Here is a 26,247-nt window from a genome sequence, read left to right on the forward strand (position 1 = left end):
TGTGATGGCGCGATACATTGGGTACATATAATATAAATTAATTACAATAAATAAGAATATGAGAAATTGGGTCATTATTATGTTAGAGGAGAACCTGAGACAAGTTGTGTATCGATGTCAATGTACAATCCTCTACAATCCCATCAAATGCAGCGTTTTCATTCACTGAAAGTAGCCTTCACCTTCTATAGTGAAGGAAATAAAATGCAATGCGTCTCATATATGGGCCACACTGCTTACATAAGGCCTACAATAATATCTTAATAAAACAATGACTCAAGCATTCCTAAAAATGGGGGGGATCACTCACTTGAAAATCATACGGTTGTTGACTACACATACACTAACAAAAAGCGACAAATCTGAATCACAACGTCAGAAATGTTTGTGTACTGATGTTTATGATGGAAATCCTCTGCAGGCCCTGATTCAGATATTCCACGTTTCTAATGTTTTTTTTTCTTTTTTGATATCCTTGAAATTAGATAAGTGTACAATCTTATCTTACATGTACCGTAGCACTTTACATGATGATTTCAAAAAGTGGCATATAATCATATCAACCGAAGGCAGATGGAAATCACGTTCCAAAAGCATATCATAACATGATTATATACAAACTTTGTCTAAATAAGATCAAAACAGTAAAGTGTAAAGTTTAGAACAGCTGATGTAGAAGATGTAATTCCACTTACATTTCTCTCTATATTGCGCTTCCACATTCTTCTTTAATAACATTGCACTATCATAATATAATATAATATTAATATCAATCTCCTGCGCTCCAAACAAACAAACAAACAAAGATTTATTGGCATTAAACATTCGCAAACAGCATCCTTCAATCGGGATAACATACAACAATCCATGATTCATATCCAGATTGTACGAATTAAAAACAGTGCATCATGCGGAAGTCCTGTGGCTTCAAAAAATTCAATACCTATATACAGAAAGAGTCTTTAGAAAATTGATTTGTGTGTTTGTGAATGGGAATGTTTGACTTTGTCGTGTGGGCATGGGCGTGTGATGAGATAGCCCCTTTTAGTGCAGGTAGTACTTCCTATGAACCCCTAGAAGGGTTTAAATGTAGAAAAACCTTGATATATATATATATGTATATATATATATATATATATATGTATATATATATATATATATATATAGCGTATAAGTATGTCCATTCGTTGGAGCAAAAAAGTCTCCATTTTTCACTTGGCAACATGAAAAATAACTGCGGAGGGGGAAAGCCCATTGACATCTGAATCCTAATTCACGTAGTACAGCCAGTAGATCAAGTTGAAAAGGGAGAATGCGGCGGGAAATATTATCCGTGACCATCGATCGATGGAGTTCACATCCGTGAGGTCAGGAATTTTGATTTTGAGCTGCGAAGAACGTCTGCGCAGCCGCGGCTTTTTCGGCTGCACGTTCCTGTCCAGACTGTGGCGTCCCGTTTCGGGCCGTGCTGTGCTCTGCTTTCGATATTGGATCCCTGAGTTATCAAACACCATTGAAGTGGAGTTTCGGGCCTCGCTGACGCTGGTGGTGATCTCGTTCCCGGCCACCTCGTTGTGGATCTCAAGGGTTGTCAGAAGGATATTTCCCTGGGAGTCCACCTGCAAGCACAGGCAATCCAGGTCACCGCACGTACTTACAAAACTAAGATTTGTGAATTCATCTCTAATAACATTTAAGTATATACACTTCTACATTACAAAATTATTTTAATTTCTAATACTATCTGAAATTAAACATATGTGTAAAATATGAAAATGTCACTTGGAAGAATACTATGAAGGTTTTTCAGTAATCTTAAATTCTTATTTGCTAAATACCAAAAAAAAAATGATATTCTTATAAATGGTGTAATGCTGTTATTAAGATGAATTGATGCTAATCTGGAGACTTCTGGGCACATTTGAGTAATCTATCAGATTAATTGTCTATTTACTATTACCTCTGGGTCTCTGCAGCAATAAATAATTCAGAAATACATTCTAGCAGAAATATCATTACAGCTCGACCTCGAGTCATAATCTGGATCAGTGTTTGTAATAGTATCAAACACCAAAACATGGGCATGGCATATTGTCGTATGAGATGAAGTGTACTGAACCAGAATGCTCCTCTGAGCGAAGGACATACGAAATATAAATTATGGTAACGTTGGTCGCGACTCACACAATCATGAAATGAAAACAAATATAGAAAATTCTACTAGATAACTCCACCAAAGCACACAACAATGTTTTGTGCTATGTTTTTTGTCGCTAGATTGAAAAGTTGAAGAATTTCTGAAGGTATGTTGATAAAAACTGGCAGGATTACATGCACTCACCCCTCGTGCATGGCGATGGCCTTGTACCTGATTGGATTGTTTAACGGCTGATGGCTTGCAGTTGCCTCCCTCTTGAACAGGCTGGTCAGAAAGATCACAAACAAAAACAATTTTTGAGTTTTATTAAAGAATTTTCTAGATTTTTTCTTTTGATTCAAAGGACAGATTGCGCATTCTTCAACCCATTTCGGATTTCCAATCATTGCTGCTTAAATGAACAGTTAACTCCCCCAAAAATAGTTCAAATAATTTTGTCGTTTATAAAATCATTTCGAAGAACCCTTACACAGCTTTATTCCATGCACAAAAAATATTTTAAACAGAAATACAAAAGTATTCGGACGTATTAGAAGACGGAGCGCCCCAATACTTTTTGTTCCTATGTGCAGTTCGAATTTTAATTCAACCAAAACCATATTCAGTTATACAATGCTTGAACATCAGTTCTTTTGGTTGGTGATTTAATTTTTCAGATGCTTAATTGTATAAAATCTATGATTAATTAAAATTTTTCATATAAAGCGACAAAATATGTGGCCCCCCTGGATCCATCTTGCCCCCCTGTTTGAGAACCACTGCTATAGTGTATGTTGGTCAACATGCTTTATAATAGGGATTATTTAAATTAATTGAATGACAGAAATGTATGCATTGTGTAAATCAAGTGATCAGACGTGCCCGTTCGCGGGAACATCGCTTGCACAGGATTTCGGTTGCATCCTCTGCAGGAATGCGAAATATATGTTTGGAGCATCATGTTAATATGTGCATTGCGCATCATGTCAACATACTTGTCTCCAGCAGATGTGTCGATTGGGTTTATAATAAAAGAGACGCTTGTGTTTGCTAGATGCTCTCTCAGTCTCATGTGTATTCAGAGATAAGCGTTAAGTTAGTGTCTTGCGAGCAGTGTTGGGTAATTAGTAAATGTAATTTTATAATTTTTCTCTTGGAAAAGTAAAGTAAGGTATTACTCTTATTTTTCTGTAATTTTTGACAGTTATTTATGATGTAATTGAACTGCTGTGTATACTGTGTAATAAATACTGTGTAATAAATGCTGTGTAATAAATACACTAGTGGAATTGACATCAAAAGTGAAAGCCTAACTTTAAAATGCATGCTTTAATTAGTCTTCACATTTGTAATACTTTGGTCGGTTAATACGAATACTTTATGTTGTTTTATATGATTTATTATATAGTTTTAGTAATAAGGAATTAAATACTTTTTGGAGAGAGTAATTTGTACAGTAATCTAATTACACTATTGAATATGGTATTAGTAACAAGTAAGTCATTACTTTTTCAGCAAGTATTTTGACATGATGGCTGACGCACATCATTTCATATGACGCGCCAAACACATTTTCCTGCATCCCCGGAAACGCAACCTCAGGTGGACGCAGCCAAAATCCAGTGCAGGCAGTTTCCCTGGGAACAGGTACGTCTGGTCACCTTAGTGTAAATAACCTTTTGCCTTTGTGTATATTGTGTAGCAATAGTGTATATTTTTCACTTCATTCATGTCTTTCTTTGGACCACAATGCAATCTGCAGTGGCACGACAAGAGATAATAATGACTTTACCTTGTTGCTGTCATATTTGTTGCGGTCATTATTGGCTTTTTCAGCTTTCTCAGCCAGCTTCTTTTGCATCTGAGGGCCTCGGCCAAAGAAAATGTAGTTGACAAAAGCATATTCCAGCAGAGCCAAGAAGACAAAGACGAAGCAGCCCATCAGATACATATCTATGGCCTTGACATATGGGATCTTTGGAAGTGTTTCCCTCAGGTGGGTGTTGATGGTGGTCATGGTCAGCACAGTGGTGATACCTGTGGAATTGTATGCAATTGGATTTTAACTTTGTGCAAGTTAGAATAACAAAAACGAAAAATAAAGGTGTGATCAAGATCCATAGAAGGGAAGGAAGGACGCGTGAACTGGGCGAATATTTTACAAACTTTAATTAAATTAAATAAACAAACAAGGAAGTAAAAGACCGGCAGCCACCTCACGGTAGACTGCCGGTCATAAAACCATTCACAGAAACTTAACAAATGCCCAGGCCCGGTCCTGTCTCGTCAACAGTCCTGCCGCTTGTCCTCTTAAGCTCCCGATCTCCTCCGTGAGATATGCGGGCCCCGCCTCACGACTCATGTCCGCCTTCCTCACCACAAAAGTCATGCAGAAAATTTTGCACACATGACCAATGACCAATAGGATAACAATGATATTTATCAACTATATGCAATGCATTTAAGTATAGTCCAGCATTTCTATTCAACCTTGACTGTAAGCTTAGCATTGATCCCAACATTCCAAAATATACCTGCTACAAAAAGAGTTCATATTGACTATAATGAGCTTTTGATATAGCTCCATAAAGTACTTTCTATACACAGAAAGTCGAGTTAATTCGATCAAGTGTAACTCATTTGAAAGTTGGAGCTTATGGAAGGGAGAACACATTGACACTGAAAATTCAGGAAGAGACTCAGCCAGGGATGAAAGCGCTCTCTTCTGACACCTCTGTTCTGACGCCCACCACAAATCTGGACTCTGAGCATGTTTAAAATGCCAGATCTGAGCGCTGCTTACTAAAAGGAATTATACAAAAACAACAACGTCTAATCTAGATATGAATTATCCACTTATGATGGCCGAATCACTAACATATTTCAATTCAATATCAAATAAATGCTGTTTTATCCCATTGCCGACTGCCTCTAAACCTTTAATTGGCTGCTAATTTTTTTTTATTTTATATTATGCATTATGAGAAGACGACCCAATTAGTTGTTTATATTCAATTCATTTGTACTGAAGCCAGGTCCGAGACGGTGGGAAAAACATACAGTATATCAAACAGCATGACTGATCAACAAACTTGGCCACAGCACACTTGCCTAGAACTGTTCTCCTACACTTCCCCTATTCCTCGCTTTCCTACCCAAATGTCAAATTCATATTAAATAGTCTTATATTATAGACTGCATTATTGTAGTGAGGTAGGAATCCCGGGAGGAAAACAGACATGCTTTCGGGGAGTCCTCCCTGCCGAGTGGCATCGCGGTGCCGGAGAGTTCGGGTAGTGCGGACGAGAGACAACTGCCAGAGGGCGGAGCATGAGTCTGTCCGCCCGAGGGGGCACAAGGTCTAGCGCTCAGGGCCACCGCGAAGGAGAGTACCCCGGGTGGTTGAGGACTGAGCGGCAGCATGTCAGGGAAACAGACTATAATTATTTTAGTTTTTTCCTCTCTCCCCCATCTCATTCCGGTCGCTCAGAGTGCTCCAGTCTCCATTCTCTCTTCTCGTTGGTGCATACCACCAGGGGATAGTCCGCTAGGGCTGTAGCAAGCACAGTCTTGGGGGAACCCCGGCCAGTGAGGGGCGATGGGGGTATGTAGTGAGGTAGGCGGGACGAGAGCCGGGATTCGAGGTACGCGCACCGGCCTTGTATCACGGAGGAGATCAGGAGCATAAGAGGATGGGTCATTGAGAGAGGACCAGGCCTGGACATTAAGTTGTGTTTGTATGGCCGGCAGTCGACCGCGAGGGAGATTTTAATTTTGTTTTATTGTTTGTTCATTTTATTAAATGTTGTATTACGCTCACCGGTTCTTGTCTCCTACCTTCCTTTTATGGAACTTTGTTACAATTATATAAGCTAAATATTTGACAGTTTGTGCATATTCGTTTGGATTCTACGCTGTGATACCCTATGCTGTTGATACTGTGAGTCAATCCTGAGTCACTGGCGTCTGAGTTCAAAGAGGAGCAATATACCAACTGGTCAAGCATCCATTCTGAAAATGTTCAAACACACACACGCAGAGAAGATAACGCAAACATACTGCTAAAACTCCCACTCGAGAAACGTCGCCATTGTTTCTCCAAACTTTTCTTTACACCAGCAATCTGCCATTATTTAACGTGTTGGATCCACAAACGTGTTGGCATTTGGGAAATAATGGCAAGTCAACATCAAATAAAGTTGTGAAGTGACACGTTATTATGTAACTTGTCACTTTCAAGAAGGTTTCTGCATAAATGGCCTTTGTAGAAAATACAATTAGGCCTACTATGAGAAATACACAAACAATGCCATATTGTCCAGTGTGAAATGAGTTTTTGGCCTAACCGTCTAATTTCAATTTAATACAAGCGAAACATGTTGTTGCTTTAGCATTGAAAAGAGTTCAAAGACATGCATTTTATAGGGATGGCCAGGGATTCCGTGCAAATTTATATAAACATACTGCACTTTACTGTGCTTTTACTGTTAGTACACACTGTGACATGTTTTTGTGGGCGGAGCTTAGGTGGAGGCAGAACGATCCAACTGACAGCTTTTCTAGATGTATTGTGAATAGTCCAGTGTCTGTTGAATTTCAAATCAAATTTGAGGATAATTTCCCTGATTTACATAAACACATACCTATAAATAGTCAAAGACATTTTTTCGTGGCTGTACAGTACATCCTGACAACGATATGACAAGCATGATCTTAGCTCAGATCTTCTCAACTAAAGCTATGGAGTGTAACGCTGTTTTTTTTTCTCTAATTAAAGTGTAATAAGTGCAGGGCAGGGGGCTTTACAGGAGACCATGTCTCCGTCACATTCGCACTCTCGTAGGAACGTCATTACCTCCTTAACAAGAAAGAGGTCTCGTCTGCTGACTACAAGGCAGGAATGTCCTACTTCCTGCGGAGCAGCACCGCATTAACATTTAAAGTTACATTTAGCACAAATCCTGGAATTACAATCCAGGCACTTTGCGACCATGACTTTAAATGCCCAGAACATCTCAGACAGTGGATTTTAGAAGAATGTACAAGCTTTTCAGTCTCCTGACTATTTAAATGGCCTTTAATAATTTAATGTGGGTGTTCACCCTAATGCTACAGTGAACAGGTTTCCACAGCGAGCAAAGTGATTTCTGTCCAACACTATTATGTGAACATATATTTTCTTTGAGGTAAGGCATATGCATATGCTATTCAATCAATGTTTTATGTTTATAAGCTTTTCATGGGACACAATAGGGAGGCAGGAAGTAAAGGGGCACTAGAAGTCTAAGATGGCCAGTCCAAACTGGTAGAACATATTGGACAAGCAAAAACCCAGCTAGCAGCAGGTCATATCAGCTTAGGGTGGTCAAGCTGTTCTTTGGAACATGTACTGTATAGCACATCAACCAGATTGGACCACAGCGACCATCCTGAGCAGTATGTTCCAACATGTACAGAATCCAAACCCTTGACAGGTGAGTTTTAACAGAAATACATAATTGACAATCCAAAATGTGCAGGTCTAGACTTCAAACCTATTCTCAAGCGGTATTACCAGAGTTGAGTATTACATTTTGGATATGACATCCATAGAGACGAAAGAAAATGGGTTTGTCACTTCACTCCCACAGCGTTTTAGCCATAAAGCCCCGAGTCTCCAGAGTGAAAGAGGACATGTGTGGGCAGATGGATGCTTGTCCTAGCTTACATAAACTCAAAAGCAGCATTCTGGTGTGAGGAGGGATGCACATGGAGCATGTTGCATCGATTCATGCATGGCACTGTCACAGAAATGGAGACTCAAATGCTTCTTTATTCCCATAGACTTGTGTGTATGAGCACAATGTGGCAATGTAGTTTCTTTCTTGGTTCATTTTTGAACAACCAAAAAACGCATTTGCTTGTTCTTTGAAGCACCCTGACCAGACACATGCACTCGGATGCCACCTTGCAACCATTTTTATGTAAATAATAGACATACTTCTATATTAGACATAGCTTCTGTATTCCTGGAAGGGGAAACAAATCCCCAAATCTGTCTATAGACTGTTTCAGCAGAACCTACATAAACAGCCCAAACCTAACTTCCAGTAGACATCTGCAAATAAACTTTTAAGTGGTTTTAATTTAATTAATATGCAATGTAAATTAATATTACTATAAATTAAATATAAATATAATATAAATTGTTTAATTATAACCAAACACAGAATGGAAATTTACTTCGGGCCAAGGCGCGTGCGCCATATGAACTAGTTTATTGAGATTGCTTATAACAAACAATAAAATCAACAATAAAATCTATAAAGTGATTTCACACTTTAAGGAACAGAAACGATTTCTTTCATCATTTATTCACTTCCGTGTCACTCAAAACCTGTATCAGGCCTTTTTCTTCTGAGGAACAAAAAAACGATATTTTGACATTTGTTTGAATGGCTTTGTCTCTACAATGAAAGTCAATGGGGTCCAACGTTGTTTGGTTATCCACATTCATCAAAACACCCTCTATTGCATTTCTGCAATACAAGAATTACATGGGTCTGAGTAAATTCTGAAACATTTTAATATTTGGGTGAACTATCCGTTTTAAAACATTGATTAAGAAATCAATCTACCTAGGGTGACCAGATTATGTCCTTATCTCAAAAAATATGAAAAACATGTAAATAATTTAATACTACATGAACAGTGACAACAAAGAATTATCTTATCTAAAATCAAAAGTCAAATATCTACAGAAACCATTTTGTTAAAATTAGCATTTTTATCTTTGGAAATATTTGCTGTTTGGAATTTAGGGAACTCATTAAAATACCAGAGGAAGCGTGTTAAACAAAACAGGCCAAAACAAAAGTGGCCCGTCTCCTCCTGCCTGATATTTCTGGTAGAATTAAAATAACAGTTGTTCACATACAGACTAGACAGCAAACGTAACTCACTTTCAAAACGCTCTCTGCTCGAGTCATTAAGCAGTCTTTAGATTCCAACAACCTCCCGAGAAAGAATCCACGCGTTCGACCACGTCAGCAAAACAATCGAATCGCAAGAGGCATCAATGAAACATCATCTACATCATTTCATAGGCTTGCCTCTTGTATCAGTGGATAACTTCCTTTCTGAAATGACTTGAGCCCTTAAGTGTGCTGCAGTAATGCAGTGTGAGATACAGTATGAGGTCGGGCCGGATGTGGCTGTAGAGGATGAATGGAGTGAGTGAGAGGCGGTAAGACTGGGCATTTAAGGCTGAGATTCATCTGTGCTGCTGCATGCCCTGGGATTGAAATGGAAGTTAAATGTAATTGTTTTCTAGCTGCATTGATCCCTTTGTTTTCAGTTGGCTGCCTAGCTGTGGGAGGACAGCACAAAAAAAAGAAAAAAAGAGGAACGAAAAGAGAGAGGAAGGATGGAGAGAGTTACATAGTAGAAGGATAGGAGGAGGACTTCATAAAGCTGCATAGATCACCAGCAGCTGGTGCTTTTAAAGGGGGGAGAAGCACAGATGCTCCATATCAATGGCCAAATATGAAGTGTGTACTTAAATCTTTGCAACTGTAATATTGCTTCTAAATGCTGAATCTTAAACACTAAGCAGTTGTACATAATTCCTTAACTAAAATCTCTAAACGCTCCACATTTTGACATTTCTATGTGTGTCACTTTTTCAATAAGCCGTTTATTTAAGAATCGCACCTACTTTAGAGCATGCTTATTCTTGTACAGGGAAGTTGGCTTCCAGACGGTTAAAAAAGGATTTACAGTGACTGAAAGCCCACATGAGTCAACCAGAGTCCATTTTTTCTAATGCAAATAGCACTCATGCTGCTTTACGGCGTCTGTGTTTACAGTCTCTTACCCAGCATACATTAATCTTTGCACAATTAAAAACAACACTAAAGGTATTCGTGATGGGTCTCTGGAAATCCTACACACAGACTAATGTACATTTAAACAAAGAATAAACAGTGTGGCAATATTTACACTTCAATTCTCTAAAACAATGAAGCACAGTCATAGATAAATGACATTCTCACATTTTTATCCATATTTTCAGGTTAAAAATGATGCAGCCCTGCAAAGCAATTTCTGTCACCTTAGGGGGCAGGTGATATAGATTGTGTGCATGTGGGAAACCCATGAGGCCGCTTCCTCCCTGTGTAAAGTGTTCTAATTTATCCACTTAACATGGTTAATGAGGACAGTTTTCCTAAAGCAGGTCCACATCCAACACATCACAGTCATCTCAGAGAGCTCCAACTGCACCTCGGTGCGTGTGCAAACACACACTTACATGCATAAATTACACGGTTAAAACAAACATTTAGCTGCCATTTGTAATCTATGATTTAAATCAAAAACCCAGATGCCACTACTGTATGTGCTAAATGGACGGACTTTACACTGGGTCTCTCTGTCCAAAATGGCAAGTGAGTAGGCTGGAAGCAATGAGGCAGAAGTTTTTAGTGAACTGCCTTGCTGTCAGCCAAATCACAAGAGTGAGTGATCTGGAACGCTTTACATATGTAACAATTCAACATTTTTGAATTGTTCTATTATACTGTTGTATTAAATTAAACTGTTGTATTAAATTGTATTATACTGTTGTATTAAATTAAGTGGTTTTACTTCAATGCTTTTGCCAAAATAAGCTTTGGGGCAAATAAGGTATCTTTGAGGGTGATCTCATAATTTATTAACCTGTATATGACTCTTTCTTCTATGGGACACAAAAGAAGATATTTTGAGTAATGTCTTTGTGTCCATACAATGAAAGTCAATGGGGGCAGATGTGTCTCGGTGACCAACGTCAAAATATCATGTTCAAAAAATCTTCTGTGTTCTGTCTTCCTTATTTAGGTTTGGGATGTCATGAGGGTGAATACTGTGCATGATCGAGGAATGTACATTTTTGAACTTTCCCTTTAAGATCTCCAAGCTCACTAGGTTTTTGGAAAAGAGCTATTGTGTCCCACTATTCAAAGCAACTGGTGAGATTCTGCACCCTTTGGGCAAACTGAGTCACTCCTCATACTTCAGTAACATCAGAACAATTTGCAGTGGAAAGACACACACACTCACACACACACACGCACGAGAACTCTCTTTATGAGCCGTAGTGTGTCAAAGGCAATGGGTCTGTGGCTACCTCAGAGCGATGGGTCTACCCTGTTCCTTGTTAAATGATGCATGCACCCCCAACAATATCTGTCTGCGTACGAGTGTGTGTTTGTCTGGAGGCAAGATCTGAGAAAAGGTAAACAAAGGGAAGGAGTGAACTCGAAGGAGGCCTAGAGTGCATCCAGAATGAGTTACAATTCAAATAGAATATTGAATGTTGGCATTGTAGTTACTCGAACATCCAACAATGTACTGTTCAATAAGGCACACGCTTCTACCGTGAAAGAGAAAGAGGACACGGAAATCTCTGCCCTGTTGCTGTCAGCTGTAAACAGGATAGCCCATGCAGGGTGTGCTGTAGAGCATACCTAATGCCACTCTGGCTGCTGAGGCATCATAGTTAATCCAGAAGGATACCCAGGACAGGATGGTGATCAGGATCGAGGGCATGTAGGTCTGTAAGATGAAGTAACCGATGTTTCTCTTCAACTTGAAGCTCAAAGACAGTCGAGGGTAGGCACCTGGTATAGCAATACGAGGCAAAGAAATAGATGAGAAAAGAAAGGAGGAAGAGTTAGTGAGTGATAGCAGATAGGGAGAGACAAGAGGGAGAGAGAAGATGGATATTTATTTCAAAGCGCTTGGAGAGATTTTTACATTTTACATCTTAGCATTGGCAGAACAGCTAGCTTTTGTTGCTATGGCAACAGGCAAGCGTGTACAAAAAAATGCAATTTGTAGCCTTGAGCACAACACCGCAATGAAAAACAAGAAAAAAGCAAACAGTTCGTAAACATTAAATGTTACAGTTTTTCTCGATTGTTTACACACAAATATTGGTACTTGAGACACAATGACCACAACATGTAACTCATTCACCAACACCCTGAACCAATTCTGCTAAACTACAAGCACAATTCCTGCTTTACACTCACATTGCAGTTCTAAAACACACTTTTTTCAAAACACTACACACAATTCTCTGCATTTGGCACAATTTTCGGGCAGAAAAATCTCTTTTGTTTTCACAAGGAACATACTGCCATTCAAATATGAACACTGACTCATCACATGGGCAAACACCTGTCACAAATGCATATAGCCCTTCTCCAAGCTATGGAAGATGCATGTGGAGATATAACAGCTGATGCTTTTCATGGCTGGACTGAAAAACATTGCTTGAGATGTGGATGAGGTGCTGTGGCCAAACCCAAACCGAAGAGAAGATGCAGCATAGTTTTTAACTGTAACGGTATACAGTCAATTCTTCTGTTGTTTTGTATGTACACCACTGTTTGTGCAACTTTGCGTTGGTTGGGATGTACACTGTACATTGTTTTTGTTGGAAAAATAAAATATATTTGTTATCGTGTATTTGTGTGTTCTGACTATGAAAACTATTTATATATATATAAAACAAAATACCATTTTGATAAGAAAGAACATTGTTTTGAATGTGAAGTTTAATTTTGCAGGAGAATTGAGGGGTTTTGCCCATTGTGTTTGTGTTTTTTGATTTGTGTGTAGAGTTCTCAGAATATGAGGCATGCTTTCAGAAAATGTGTGTAAACAATTGAGAAAAACTGTAAAAATATTTTACAACACACTTATATGTACTGTCTGTAGTAAGTGTAACACTGAACCATATAAAGAGCAAAGTCATTAGAAAAACTGTAAACTGGCATGAAGATATAGGATACATACATGTGACATGAACACGTTTTAGATTTTCTAAAGAACATGTTAGTCTTGCTTGTTTGTGCGAACCCAACCACTATAAAGCTATAGGGCGTCCATAAATACAAGAATATAGGCAGTGTTGTTTTGTTTTTGCTTTCTGGATTAGTTCGGAGAATCCAACACTCTCTATATTATATTTTAGTCTTTAGATATGACTTACAGGGAAAGTTCACCCAGAAATGAAAATTCTGTCATCATTTACTCTCTTGTCATTTTAAATCTGTATTACTTTCTTCTGCAGAACACAAAAGAAGACTTTTAAAGAATGTTGGTAACCGAACAATGGCGGTCCCATTGACTTGCATTGGTTTTGTATCCATACAATAGAAGCGAATGGGCACTGCCATTTTTGGTTACCAACATTCTTCAAAATATATTTGTTGGTGTGTGTTCTGTGAAAGAAAGTCATACAGGTTTGTAGTAACAAAAGGGTGAATAAATTATAACAAAATTCAGTTTGGAGTGAACTATCACTTTAAGGCCTTTGTTAAATATTAGCTTTTACAAAAAGATTTGTCTGCGAGACCAAATCTGTAAGTTTAATCTCCTAGACATGTAAAAATCACATAGTTTGAAATATCATTAATTTCCGTAGCACAATGTTTTTTTTATTTATGAAGTCACAGATAAAACTACAGAACATCAAGACAAGGCAACTCCATCAACAGTCATATATTAAGGCAAAGCAAATAAAAAGGTTTTCAACCTGGATTTAAAAATAGTAAAACGTAAAGGCAGTTCTAATTTCCATTGGCAGACTGTTCCAAAGTCTTGGAGCAGTTATGGAAAATACTTGATCTCCCCAAGTCTTGAGCCTAGATCTAGGAGCCACTAAGAGCTACAAATTGGCGGACCTAAGAGCTTTTGTAGGTTGATGGACTGTCAGCAGATCAGAAAGGTAAGACGGTGAAGACAAAAAGTGTGGCAACAAAATCATGACTCTAATTGAACACTTTGAGTTATGCCTTTGTGTAAAACCCAACATCTAAGTGTGTGAAAATTATTATAGACATTACATTCAATTTAGGACAATGAAGAGCAGGGGCTGGCGATATAACATCACCGTGAAACGCCACCTAACAACACTGCGACGCAAAAATACACGAGAGTGATCTGACACTGAACCGTGGTGCTTTTGAGAATATAAATCTGTTCTTAGTTATTTATGGATGTGAAAAAATAAGACTAATAAGCATTCAGCCCAGATAGACATGCACACACCCTATCTATGAATAAATCACACATCCTACATGCACATAACACAACCTACACATTATGCAAGCTGTATACAAATCACACAATCTATTAAAACGTGCTACATAAACTACATGATGAACTTACGCTACCTACACATACTTCAGACTAATTACTTATACACTTCACACAACCTTCCCACACATAACACACACAAACCAGTCACCATCATTCAGTACATGCAGTGCCGTACACACTTTACACCGATACAAGCACATGCATCCATCTATGTAATGTATGTGAATGATCCACGCACATCATGGTCAGGTCTGTGTTAATGTGAATTCCTTCTGTTGAAAATAACTCAAGGCAGTAGCAAGCCTCATCCTCAGACATCATGCCCACGGACTGCCTACGGTCTATTCACTGCCCGTCTGATTCATATCGCAAACAAAACTGGAAAGTGCTTTCTCGATCTGGCATGCTCTAATCGGATTGGCTGAATTCCAGAAGTGCATGTAGAAATACATACATAGCAATGATACACAGCACATAGAAAGACATAGTCAAATCGTGTTTACAAAATACCAGGTTTACACCATGAGCGTCTTCGTAGGGTGAAAATATTACTGGATGTGTGGTTTGTAGGATTTGTGTTTTGTTAGATAAGTGGCGTCCAATCAGATTTTTGTTTGAGGCATGAAGGGTTAATGAATACAAAATAAAAATGTTGTCAGTATTTACCCTCACGTTGTTCAAACCCCTGGTTTTCTTCTTTACAATGGAAGTGGACGCACACCTCACTCGTGAATATCACTGTTGTTTTAGCTGTAACTTTTTATATAAACTCGAAAATGACAATTCGTGTGACCAACTAATGTTTAGTCAAAAACGTTATAAGCTCCTAGCCCTCTCGAAACGAACTCTCCTCACTTCCTGTCATGAGGACGGGGCTATTGGAGAGAAAAGATTGCGAAGATTAGCAAATGATAATCAAGTTCTGCCAAGTACGTTTTTTCTCATCTCAGAAGACAGAAAAGAAGACAATCACTACTGCCCTATCATGCCGACTTTATAAAAAGTAAATGTCTCAAAACTGCATAAGCAACAAAGTTCAGGCACACAGAGAATGCGCAGGGAGGGATAGTGAACCCAAAAATAAAATGTATGTCATGAATTACCTTCAATTTGTTCCAAACCTTTATAAATTACTTTGTTTTGTTGAACACAAAGAAAGATATTTGGAAGAATGTTAGCAAAAAACAAACAGTTCAACCATTTTAACGGTAGTCAGTGATCCCTTTAAAGCTTAAGAAGACAAGTTCATAATCCACTCCCATTGTAAACAAGAAAAAACAAATTTTTGACAAACTCTGTATTTTGAACAAAGAAAGTCATTATATGCTTGAATGAGGGTGAGTAAATAAGCTTTTAACTACATTTCCACAAGCAGAACTGTATACTGTATAGGTCTGAGTGCATGTTAGTAGCAGTAAGGTAGCCACATCCTCTTTAAAAATAAACCTACTATTCCCATGAACCCTTCACTGTGTGCAGAAGACAGCCAGTTCTTTCTGTGTCATTAATTCAGGATGGAAAAAATCATTACCAGCGCTGCCTTCATGAGTGCCTCGGTTTCAGAAGAGAATAATTTATGCAGTGGGTCTTCTACCTCATGAATATGTGATGTTTGTATCAAGTGCCTCTTTTTTCTGTCTGACTCTATCGCTCACACTCTCCCCTCTTCTATCTCTGTTATTCTCTTTAGAAGCTTGAGGAAATAGACAGATAATTGCTTCCCCATTATTACGGGCCTGTTCTATCACGAGGAGAAAATGCATTTGATGCACAGGCCCCAATTAGGCAGCTTTTCAAGTGAGCTTATCACTCTCACTCGTTCTGCATTGGCAGAAAACAGAACATCAGAAGAACTGCGCAAAAACAACCATTGTCTGCAGTGTTCACTGATTTTTCAAATGTTCTACGTATAATGTAAAAAAACTGTTGTTTTACAGATTTTGCATGCATTTTTTAAATTTCAAAAAACTTAAAATGACTAAAAATACCAAACATTTACAAGAAAAACATGCAATTTTACTGGAAAAAAAATGTTATTTTACAGTTTATTTCTGTAGCCGCAGCTCGATTTTATTTATACAAATGCCACTACGATGTAAAGTTACTTAGTAATGTAAAATGACCACAACAAAATGGGTTGTGAAAGGTTGATGAGATACAAAAATTGGTATGGTAAGTAACAGTAATATTTTTAAACTGGTATATTTTATTCATAACTATGTCTATGTTATATATTCGCAAGACCAGAAAGTTGCCGGTTCGACCCAACGGGTAACGACTGAGGTCCCGGCGGGTAAAGACTGAGGTGCCCTTGAGCAAGGCACCTCACCCCACTTGCTCCCCGGGTGCTGCAGGGATAGCTGTCCACTGCTGTGCGTGTGTTCACTACTCTCTGGATGGGTTAAATGCAGAGGTCACATTTTGGGAATGGGTCACCATAACTGAAAAACAGGTCACTTTCACGTAATTGCATTTGTGTTATATCGGACTCTTATCGGCCAATCAGCCACATTGCTTTCCTAATATTAGTATCGGCTATTAAAAAACACTTCTGTGTTGTGAAAAAACAATGTCAGTGTAGTGAGGAAGGCGGGACGATGCGGGGCCAGTCCGTGAGGGATAGTTGAAATCAGCTGTGTGCGCACCGGTCCCTCATATCTCACGGAAGAGATCGGGAGCTTAAGAGGACAAACGGCAGGACTTGTGTTAAGTTTGTGGTTATGTTTTATGGCCGGCAGCCTACCGTGAGGTGGCTGCCGGTCTTTAACTTCCGTGTTTATTGTTTGTTTATTTAATTAAAGTTTCGTTAAACGTTTGCTGGTTCCCGCCTCCTTCCTTCCCTTCTATGGACCTGTGTTTTAAATATCCTTTAATGGGAAACAAGAATCATCTCTCTAAACTTACAGTTACACTAAAGGCTAAACTAAAAGCTGCCCCACAAAAATACATTTTGGAATTAACTTGCATAACTTTATGATCTTTGGTTGCATTTGAGAGCTTTAGTTATTGTCTACACACATTCTATGTCTCTATTTTTTCTTTATGCTACTAAGAGCTGAGGTGGACTAAGTGTTTGAAAAAAGATCTGCTTTGTTGTGAAGGGCTTTGAAGAAGGATCTACGAGACTGTACAGCTCAATATTTTCCCCTAGACTATTTAAACAAGCTAATATAATATTTAATAATTAATAATTAGAAACAATTGAAGTGATGCAGAGCAGTTGAGAGAGAGAGAGAGAGAGAGAGAGAGAGAGAGAGTGGCAACAACGGAAGTTCGAACTGCTCGAGCCTGACATTATTCATGTAGGCTTCAGAGTTCCAAGAAGTCTTGGTTATTCCTTTAATTCTATAATTTCTTTAACGTCTTTAAATGTGTTAAAAGTTCATCTCAATTGGTCTGATCTGCTGCAGCTCCATGCGTTGCTAGTAACTTCCAGGAACTACTGAGGCTCCATAAACCACTGTTAATGTGAAAAAACTGTTTTATGAAGGGAACAGAGTTGACGTGACTCTCTCTCTCAAAGGCTCCGGAGTGATGGAGGGATACTGAAAGATCTGTCACAAGGGTAAGATAAATAACAGCTCGATTTTGCTTAGTTAATCACACAAAGCTGTCATGACTTTAGTGTGACCACATGATGGTCCTTTTTTCTTTCGGGTCCTTTTAGACAGACAAGGTCAATAGAAACTGTCAATGTATGGAGGTTAAATAAATAATGAGATATTTCTCATTTTACATGAACTCTGCTTCTTGAAATGAAAAACAAATAAAAATAAAAATAAGACAAGCTATTATTTATTCATTAACAATGTTTAAAAAATCAGGCTAGAATTAGAAAGCTCTTCGTAGTGTGTACCACAGGGGAAGTGTGCTTCTCCAACCCTATTTAAAGGAATATGCTCTCTTTCAATGACGCATGCGACTGAAGCTTTGCATTACACGTTTAGTGTGTTTTGAGCCTTTTTGGTTGTAATTTCATCCTGTCTTGCTCCTTTCTTTACCTGTGGAAAAGACGACATTTCTGGAGACGAGTTTGTAGTCCACAATGGAAAACTGTGGGAGCTCGATTCGTGACACACCAGTCACCGCATTTTCTCCTCCCTTCCAGTAAAACTCGATGTCATCTGTTGTGTATCCATCTATAGAACAAATATACATCAAACTAATCAAAGCATAACTAAAACATCAAGTAAATATCTCAGGGTTGATGTTTTATTAAGATTAATTAACAATCATATTTCAAAAACATCTTCATAATATTGATACATTTATTTCAAGGGACAGCAAAAACGAAATGTTTTAAGATCTCTGTCCCAGTTTTCTGCCACTTTCCCAAAACTCGCTAATCAGAGAGGTTTCATTTATGTTAAATAAATAATGTTTGTTCAGAAAAGCTTCTCCCTTATTTTCAATTCTGATGATGCGCTCCTTAAAATAGTATTTATTTTCCATAATTAGTACGTGTAACATATGCTGAAAAATAGAAAAAAACGCACAAGTGCATTGTTTGCATAATCATGCATATGAGCATCTGTTATACACAAGTGTGGGAAGCTGTTAGGGGTCAGTTATCCCACTGTGCCACAGACCGTTCCGTATCGTACCGGCATTGTAGTGTTCGTAAACCATGATGAGCTATGTGGTTTTATTACAATGCCTTTGAAGGCAAATACTACTGTTTGAAATTCACATTTGGGCCACGTACTGTACACAGTGCAGCTTACAGTTACATGGTTTTAAGGGGTGCTTAAACACATTCTATACAAATAAAGTTTAAATGACATTAATAAACATCGCATCTTAGGTTCGAACTGTCATGTGTCTTGTTTTCCAAGGTAACAGGTTTATTATCATTTGGCTGACCCACCAAAAAGACCATCTTTCAGACTGGCTCTAACCAGCATTAACCAACATGGACCATAAAGAATTTTTACGCTACGGTATCAGATGTCTTTCTTTTAGAAGAAGAGTGTGTGTGTGTGTGTGTACATGTGCAAGGTGAGATAAAACTTACAACTCTCTATCTCCAGAGTGCAGTTCTGTTCATCTAATGGATACCTTCTCAGATCCATCATGCAAGCAGCTGTGGTGGTGATCCTAGAAACACAGACCAACTTGTTTATGGCTTTCCATTCCTTTTACCATGAGCCAATGATATTTTCTATCCTCTAGTCCTCACACAACCCATTTTTAGATTTACATTATTTAGTATGTTTATAAAGCCATTTTCTCTTTCCCACTCAAGGTGGCTGGTGCCCACAATTTAGGCGATTTAGTAACCTTGTGGGGATATTTGGTCCAAACCATTTAGGAAAACCTGACCCACACAAACATACACAGGTCAGATAAGTCAAACGGATAAACACAGTCAAAGACAGTCCAATAAATTAAAGTGGTTAAACTTTTATAGTATATAAAAGACAATGTCATACATGCTCAACCAAACAGTAGGACAAATAATTTCATATTAATTGTGGCTGAACTACATTATTCTGAACTACATTTTGATGTCAATGCTGTGTTCTTAACATACCAAAGTGCCACATTACCATAACAGCTATCAAGAAACTAAGATAAATTGTTACCATATTATTATTTATAAAGATTTTATTAAAGACTATTAGCATCACATTGATTAGACATGAGATCTGAATAAGCAAACAGCAAAAAAATTGTGATTATGTAAAAACAGTGAAATGTAAATGGAGCAGTGAAACAGGATGGAACATAAAAAATGGCTTATTCAAAAGGCTTTTGAACCAAATATAGCGCAGGCCATGAATATGCAAGATCTTGCATCAGTGGGCATGAACAAAACAGAGATTTCAATATGACATTATTAAGCAACTATTAAAGTGAATTTTGTGCCACATAGAAGTGAATAAAAGTAACGAAAGGTGCCAGACATAATTAGAAACCACAACTTTAACTTTGAAGAAAAGTCGTCTTTAAGATAATACCAATGAAAGTATATGGTTTGGTTTCTCATAACCCAAATGATTGTTGATTGACTGTTGTAAGAAAACCTGTAAATGATGTAATCTAGGCATGTCCAAGTTGGCCTGTCCATACTGGCATCAGCCCAGTTTGGCTAGATTCTACCAAGTGACAGATGGAGTTTGGTCGCAGAGCCTTTAATGTCAACAAAAACATGAAAATCATTTCCTTTTTTTGTCTGCTTACCCTATTTATTTTACTATCCTAACAACGCACAATTATATAATTCATTTTAATGTATTTATTTAATTTGACTTTTTTTCATTTTTAAAGGGGATATGCAAAGGTGTTTCATGCATTCTGACTTCTTTACATTGTTAAATGTAAATGTAATGTCTTCTCATGCTTGAGATGATTTAGTATTTTGAACTCAATACACTCCCCCAGCGTTCGTATAGGAAAGTTTTTTCCACCATGAAAATCTGTTTCTAAACAACTTTTCTTAGTCCCTTATTGGACAATTCTACCAGAAAAGCATGCCCACGCGTCAACCCGCCAGAGCGAGAAGAAAGAGCTCACCTATGCGTCAACTTAGGAGAGCGGGAGAAGGAGCATGCGCAAAACCAGCTGGGGCAACACGCGTTTGCGAAGTTCAGCTGTGTTTGTTTATTAACTGCCTTTAGGTGAGGAATGGTGGATATAATGCTGGATTTGGAGAATGTTTGGAACTGATAGATGGAGCGGTCCAAGTGCTAAAAGATGCCGGATATGAACCGCACGCAGTAAGTGAAAGTCATATGTCTGTGATTTTTGAGCAATGGGTGTGCACATGCTTTCGTTCCGATTCACTATGTAAGGTCTTTATGCACATCTAAAATCATAGTTATGTATATTACAATAAATTATTTGTCAATAAATCCTCCAAGATGTGTGTAATAAATAGTGTGATAGGAATTTGTGACAAAAAGTCACAAAATTGTATCTATTGATTCTTGTTTATGGACACGAATTTGAACTTTTACGTGTCACTCAGCACGACTTTCAATCTAATGTATGTCAACAATAAGTATTGTTCCTGTGTATTTATGAATAAATATATATATATATATGAACACAATCTGTATATTTTTACAAGGTGGCTCATTCCTATGAATTCGTACAATTCCTTCTCTTTTATACATTTTAGTATGATTTGCCTTTACCTGTGACATTAGGGTTAGAGTTGGCCCTTTATTTGCTTAGTAACCTTGTACAATTTTATCACAGATTTGCCTTTGAGCCTGTGATGTTAGAATTAGGGGTGGCTCAGCCACCTCTTAAAATATATAAATATAAAATCGTGCTAACTGACATGAAAAAAGGCGAAATTCATGTCCATGAACACAAATGAATAGATTCTCAACTTTGTGACAATGTCACGAACTGCCGTGAGCCTGGGTTGCCCATCCTGATAAAAAGGTATACCTTGAATGCTCGGTAAGTAGCTTTGGATAAAAGCTTCTGCCAAATGCAGAAGTGTAAATGTGAAATGTAATAGCTTACATTTTTGGGACCCATTTTAGTGTCAGGCCTTTGAATTAAAGCAATGGCCCTAGAAACTATCATTACTTAACAAGTGGACATATCATTTGAAAGTTCATTTAAAACGTATGGTCCCCTATGATGCATTTAATCACATTTTTAATTCGTTTTTTAATCCCTTCACTAACACATACAAGAAACAGCATACTAAAGCAGTCATTCGATTTTTTCATTGTCTCTCTAGTGCTTGTGCCCTCGCAGCATGTGCCATTCCCATCCATCCATTTAGATTAAAGGATCATCAAATTTGCATTTTGACATAGCAGCATATAACATTGCTATGGAGTGGGTTCTATTACCACGATTCATATGGTCCCTGCTTCCTGGAGTGGGTAAATTAAATTAAAGAGGAAACCTTATTTTATCTTTAAAGCCATTTTAATGAAAGCACATACATATGCCTTACCATAAATATGCAAGCTCTTTAATGGCTCCCAGTTCTAAGAAAATCAAATGAAAGCATTCCATCCCCACCATCCCTACATACAGCTGGATGCATTACATGATCATGGACCTCCCTAGTTGAACTGTGAAATTATGTTCAATGGATAGCTGACGTTACGTTCAGGCGTGATGCGATAAACCGTGAAAGTCGGAAGTGGTTCAATAAACTTTCCTCGCATGCACCGTGGAGTACATTAGCATATGGCTACATCAGTCCACGGGATCTCATTTGGAATGAAGCGAGAAGTTAAATTAGGCTACGGTTCCTGGCTCAAGAAGTAGAGCTCTAGCTGGAATAGGGGATGAAGACTTGCCTGAGCTCTTTGGTATGGGAATGAGCCAAGCGGCTTCTTTAAGATCAGACTCTGATATCACTAAAGGGTTTTAACAAGATAAAGGCACACATTAGCACTCATGTAATTTAGTAGCCGAGTGCACTGACCAGAATAGTGCCCATTCTCACAATACATAAGGGTGTCCGCTTAGGTGTCATGCTTGTTCCTCATCAGTTTTAAGTAAAATAAAAGCAAATCTTCTGACATGTGGCAGATTACAGTGTGTGGTAGAGGTGCACTGTAGATCATAGTCCATTTGATAAGATTTTAAAAGCAATGTTAGTGTAATCTTGGTTATAAAATCCAGAACATTCTTTAAAACAAAATTACAAGCATCAAAAGCCTGGTAATAGCCACAAACAGTAACAAGCTTTACCAGAAAAAAGTTAAACCCCAACACAAAAATATCATCCTGTTGTGAGCTGATTTTGTTTAGAAGAGTATTCTACTAATCTTTACTTGATTATGTCACTAAAGGATGGCAGTGCACAGAAGCAGAGGATATGGGACTTTAGCAACCAGTTCTTACCTTAATCCATAAAGGACTGTGCCATCTGGGTGCAGACGGATCATGCGGTTCTTTACCGTGACACCATGGACGAATGACTTCTTGTCATTTAGGAAATATGTGTCAGGAACCCAGAGCTGGTCGGCCACCCGGTTATCCAGGGTGAGATTAAGAGGGATTCCAGAATATGCTAGCCGCTTGTCCCTCCAGTACTGCTGGAAATACATTGTCAGCGTGTAGTCCTGTAGAAAAGTAAAACAAAAGCATCAGTATTTAATTTAAAAGGCACTATTATTAATAAATACAGTAATAAATATAAATATATTTATTTATAAATATTATAACCTAAATATATATTTTATCAATATAAACATATTTAGGAGAAAAACAAACAATTATACTTCATATGTTATAAGACAAACAGGAGAACTACTACTAAATAAATAAATAAGTAGAAAAACAATACATAGATAACAAAATATAGTAATAAGAATAATCTATAATACAATAATAAAAATCAATAAATCACATTTTCTATCTCAAACAGTACAAACTGGCCTAACACAAAAATTAATTTCCTTACATGAATGCCGTGATCAAAACCTCTTTCTCCAAAGCTTTTGAACCTCACTTTCATCTTGTTTAAAAAATTGTTATCTAGAATAATTTACGATATTTTAAATAGCCAACGATAACTATAGTGTACAAACAAATTATCACGGTAAGTGGCATTATTTAATTCCAACAATTTCATTCTTTGTGAGCTTTAAAAGGACGCACAACAAAAATCTTCCGTTTTTCCCTAAGACTCAAAAGTGCCAAGGTTGCATTTTGAAATCCAAAGGCTGTGGCCTTCGGTAAATTGATTTTCTGTTGTCCGTGTGATATTTATAGATGCATCAAACAACTTGGATTGGAAACAAGCTGCCTTTGGCCTCCATTTTTCAAGCCTGTCTGCCATGAAGACGCTGCGTGGCTGTCTCCGCAAGGCAGTCTGGTCTGCGCTGCACAGACTATAGATTTCTATTACCATTGCAGTAATCTCGGTAGTATACATCAGCTTGTAGAGCTATACTATATGACCATAGCAATACACGGTATAGAACTTCAATCAAACGAAAGAATTATATTTGGGCTGTCTCGCAGACTCAATGAATTTTAAAAGGGTTGAAGTTGTGGAATTTATGGATTCTATTCGCCTCCTGGGCCAGTGCCGAATCTAGTTGGAAACCAATAGCAGGCACAGTATGTATGTGTGTGAACTACTGTATGAGGTACTCATGGGTAAAATGAAGACCTGACATCCTGTCGCCTACAATGTGCTTAACCTGTTGATGTAATAAGAGGTAATTCACTTAGAAACATATGCTAGAGGGTCCCTTCTAGGCTCGGACCCCTGAGGTGGACTTCAGACACTGCCAACAGATCTGAATACAAAGGCTGTGCGATACAACGAGTACATTAGCTGAAGAGAGACGAGAGGGGACGGCGTGACACAGGCACCTTCTTTATGATAACTAATGTCTGTGATTCTCTCTCTACATCTTTCTTTGTTTCCACCCCTCTCCACCCTCCTGTTTTTCTCTCCTTCTACCTTCATCTCTTTCTGTAATGCTTTTGTTTTAATTACACCCTAAATGACACTTATAGATACAAATCTTTTCCACAATACATTAATGCACTGCCCTACTGAAAGTGTAGATGCTTATTAGAGTATTCAAGAGTGCTTGATGTCCCAGACAAATACAGTGTCGGCCAGCAGTGCCATTAAAGGCAGTTCATCTACATTTCTCAATAGTGATGTAGTGCTGTTTTTGATAGAGTGTCTTTTTTAATGATTCTGTTTAATTGATTAAGGTGCAGGGTGGATTTGTGAAAAGTTTTTTTCCCATGAGAACATCAATCATAAGCAGTTATTTTACAATATTTAGTATCGTTCACTGCGCAGAGGCACTTCCATCACGAATAACACAGTCATAATATTTATTTATGAATAAATATGCATAATTGTGCACTTTGTTACCATAGAGGATTAGTCAACGTTAACTATGCATCCAGTATAAACTGTACTGCAGGATGTTTCCGTTTGGTTTCGTAAAACATATTCAGCAAAAATGGGAAAAAGTTCATCTTTACTAGCAAAAATGGGAAATAGTTCATCTTTACAATGTGTGTATCTACTTTATTTTTTACATTTCGTTTAAAACTGGAATGGCCACAATGCATCTAGAAATGTTGATTAAATGTACATTTGGAATGGTCTCGTATACGTATATGCATAGGAAATCACTGTCATGTATAGCGTTTAGGAATGTATGGGTTGAGTGAAGTGTGTAAATACCAAGCGTGAGCGTTAGTCATGCGTGTCAATCACGAGTCTCTCCATCTGTCACTTTTTCTCTCTGTGCCTCCATCACCGTTTCTGGATGTGTGTGTGCGTATAGCATGTTCTGCGGCGAGGTGTCTCGAAGCTCTTGTTATGGTGACTTCCCAGGGTTTCGCTGTGTGGGCTTTGTGCATCAGTGCTGTTACACAACCTGATCCAGACAAACCAGCAAAGCCAGCATCATTTTGAAAACTGTAAAACCTGTGTCACATTCCTTCATGTTCATGCATCTCTATATGTGTGTGAGCGCGTGTGTGTACATTATGGGTTGCAAGAAATAGTCGACATCAATGCTCTGTCACATCATTTAAAGCTTGATGTCGACTAGTTGCGGGTACCTTTAAGACGGCGGCTGACTGTCCTTGCGCGGATGTCATTCCCATCGTCTTAAGCGGGATTCCGTCACATCCTGGCAATAATATCTGTAATCTTGTCCTGCTTCCACACGCATCATTCACAATGTGTCCTGTTTTCTTCCATAACATTCACAATTTGTTATGACGCCGCAAAAGCTTGCAGGTAAACCCATCAAATCTTGTTGCAAAACATTCCCTATCTCTTATTTTATTTCTTAATGACAATATCGACTAGTCAGTGCGACTTTTATCACATAACAGTCGACTTCAAAAAATCTTGGGACATTCAACCCCTGTATACATGCATATAGGTGTCACCAGATATCAAATATATCACAGTACTTACATGCATGATGTATATCTGTAAAAATTGAATATATCTCATACTATATCTACACATATTTCTAAAAACTAAAATTATAGCAGTATATGTC

The 26,247-nt window shown here is 38.0% G+C and overlaps 1 protein-coding gene across 3 annotated transcripts in view; it reads right to left on the reverse strand.

Moving 5' to 3' along the window:
* Positions 1-1,268: 1,268 nt before the first annotated feature.
* Positions 1,269-26,247, reverse strand: part of gabrb3 (gamma-aminobutyric acid type A receptor subunit beta3) — a gene marked incomplete at both ends in the record, with an annotated part of 65,800 nt that continues 40,821 nt past the window's right edge. For 2 of the 3 annotated variants that reach the window (XM_079460277.1, XM_079460278.1), the window contains 6 exons: positions 1,269-1,619; positions 3,930-4,174; positions 11,623-11,775; positions 18,268-18,405; positions 19,281-19,363; positions 23,093-23,313. In XM_079460277.1, the coding sequence (XP_079316403.1) occupies positions 1,269-1,619; positions 3,930-4,174; positions 11,623-11,775; positions 18,268-18,405; positions 19,281-19,363; positions 23,093-23,313 (1,191 nt within the window). Of the gene's footprint in view, positions 1,620-3,923; positions 4,175-11,622; positions 11,776-18,267; positions 18,406-19,280; positions 19,364-23,092; positions 23,314-26,247 lie in introns of all 3 variants that reach the window. The other variant, XM_079460279.1, reaches the window with a different exon arrangement.

Source organism: Barbatula barbatula, assembly GCF_947034865.1.
Source record: "Barbatula barbatula genome assembly, chromosome: 7".
NCBI classification, from domain to species: Eukaryota; Metazoa; Chordata; class Actinopteri; order Cypriniformes; family Nemacheilidae; genus Barbatula; species Barbatula barbatula.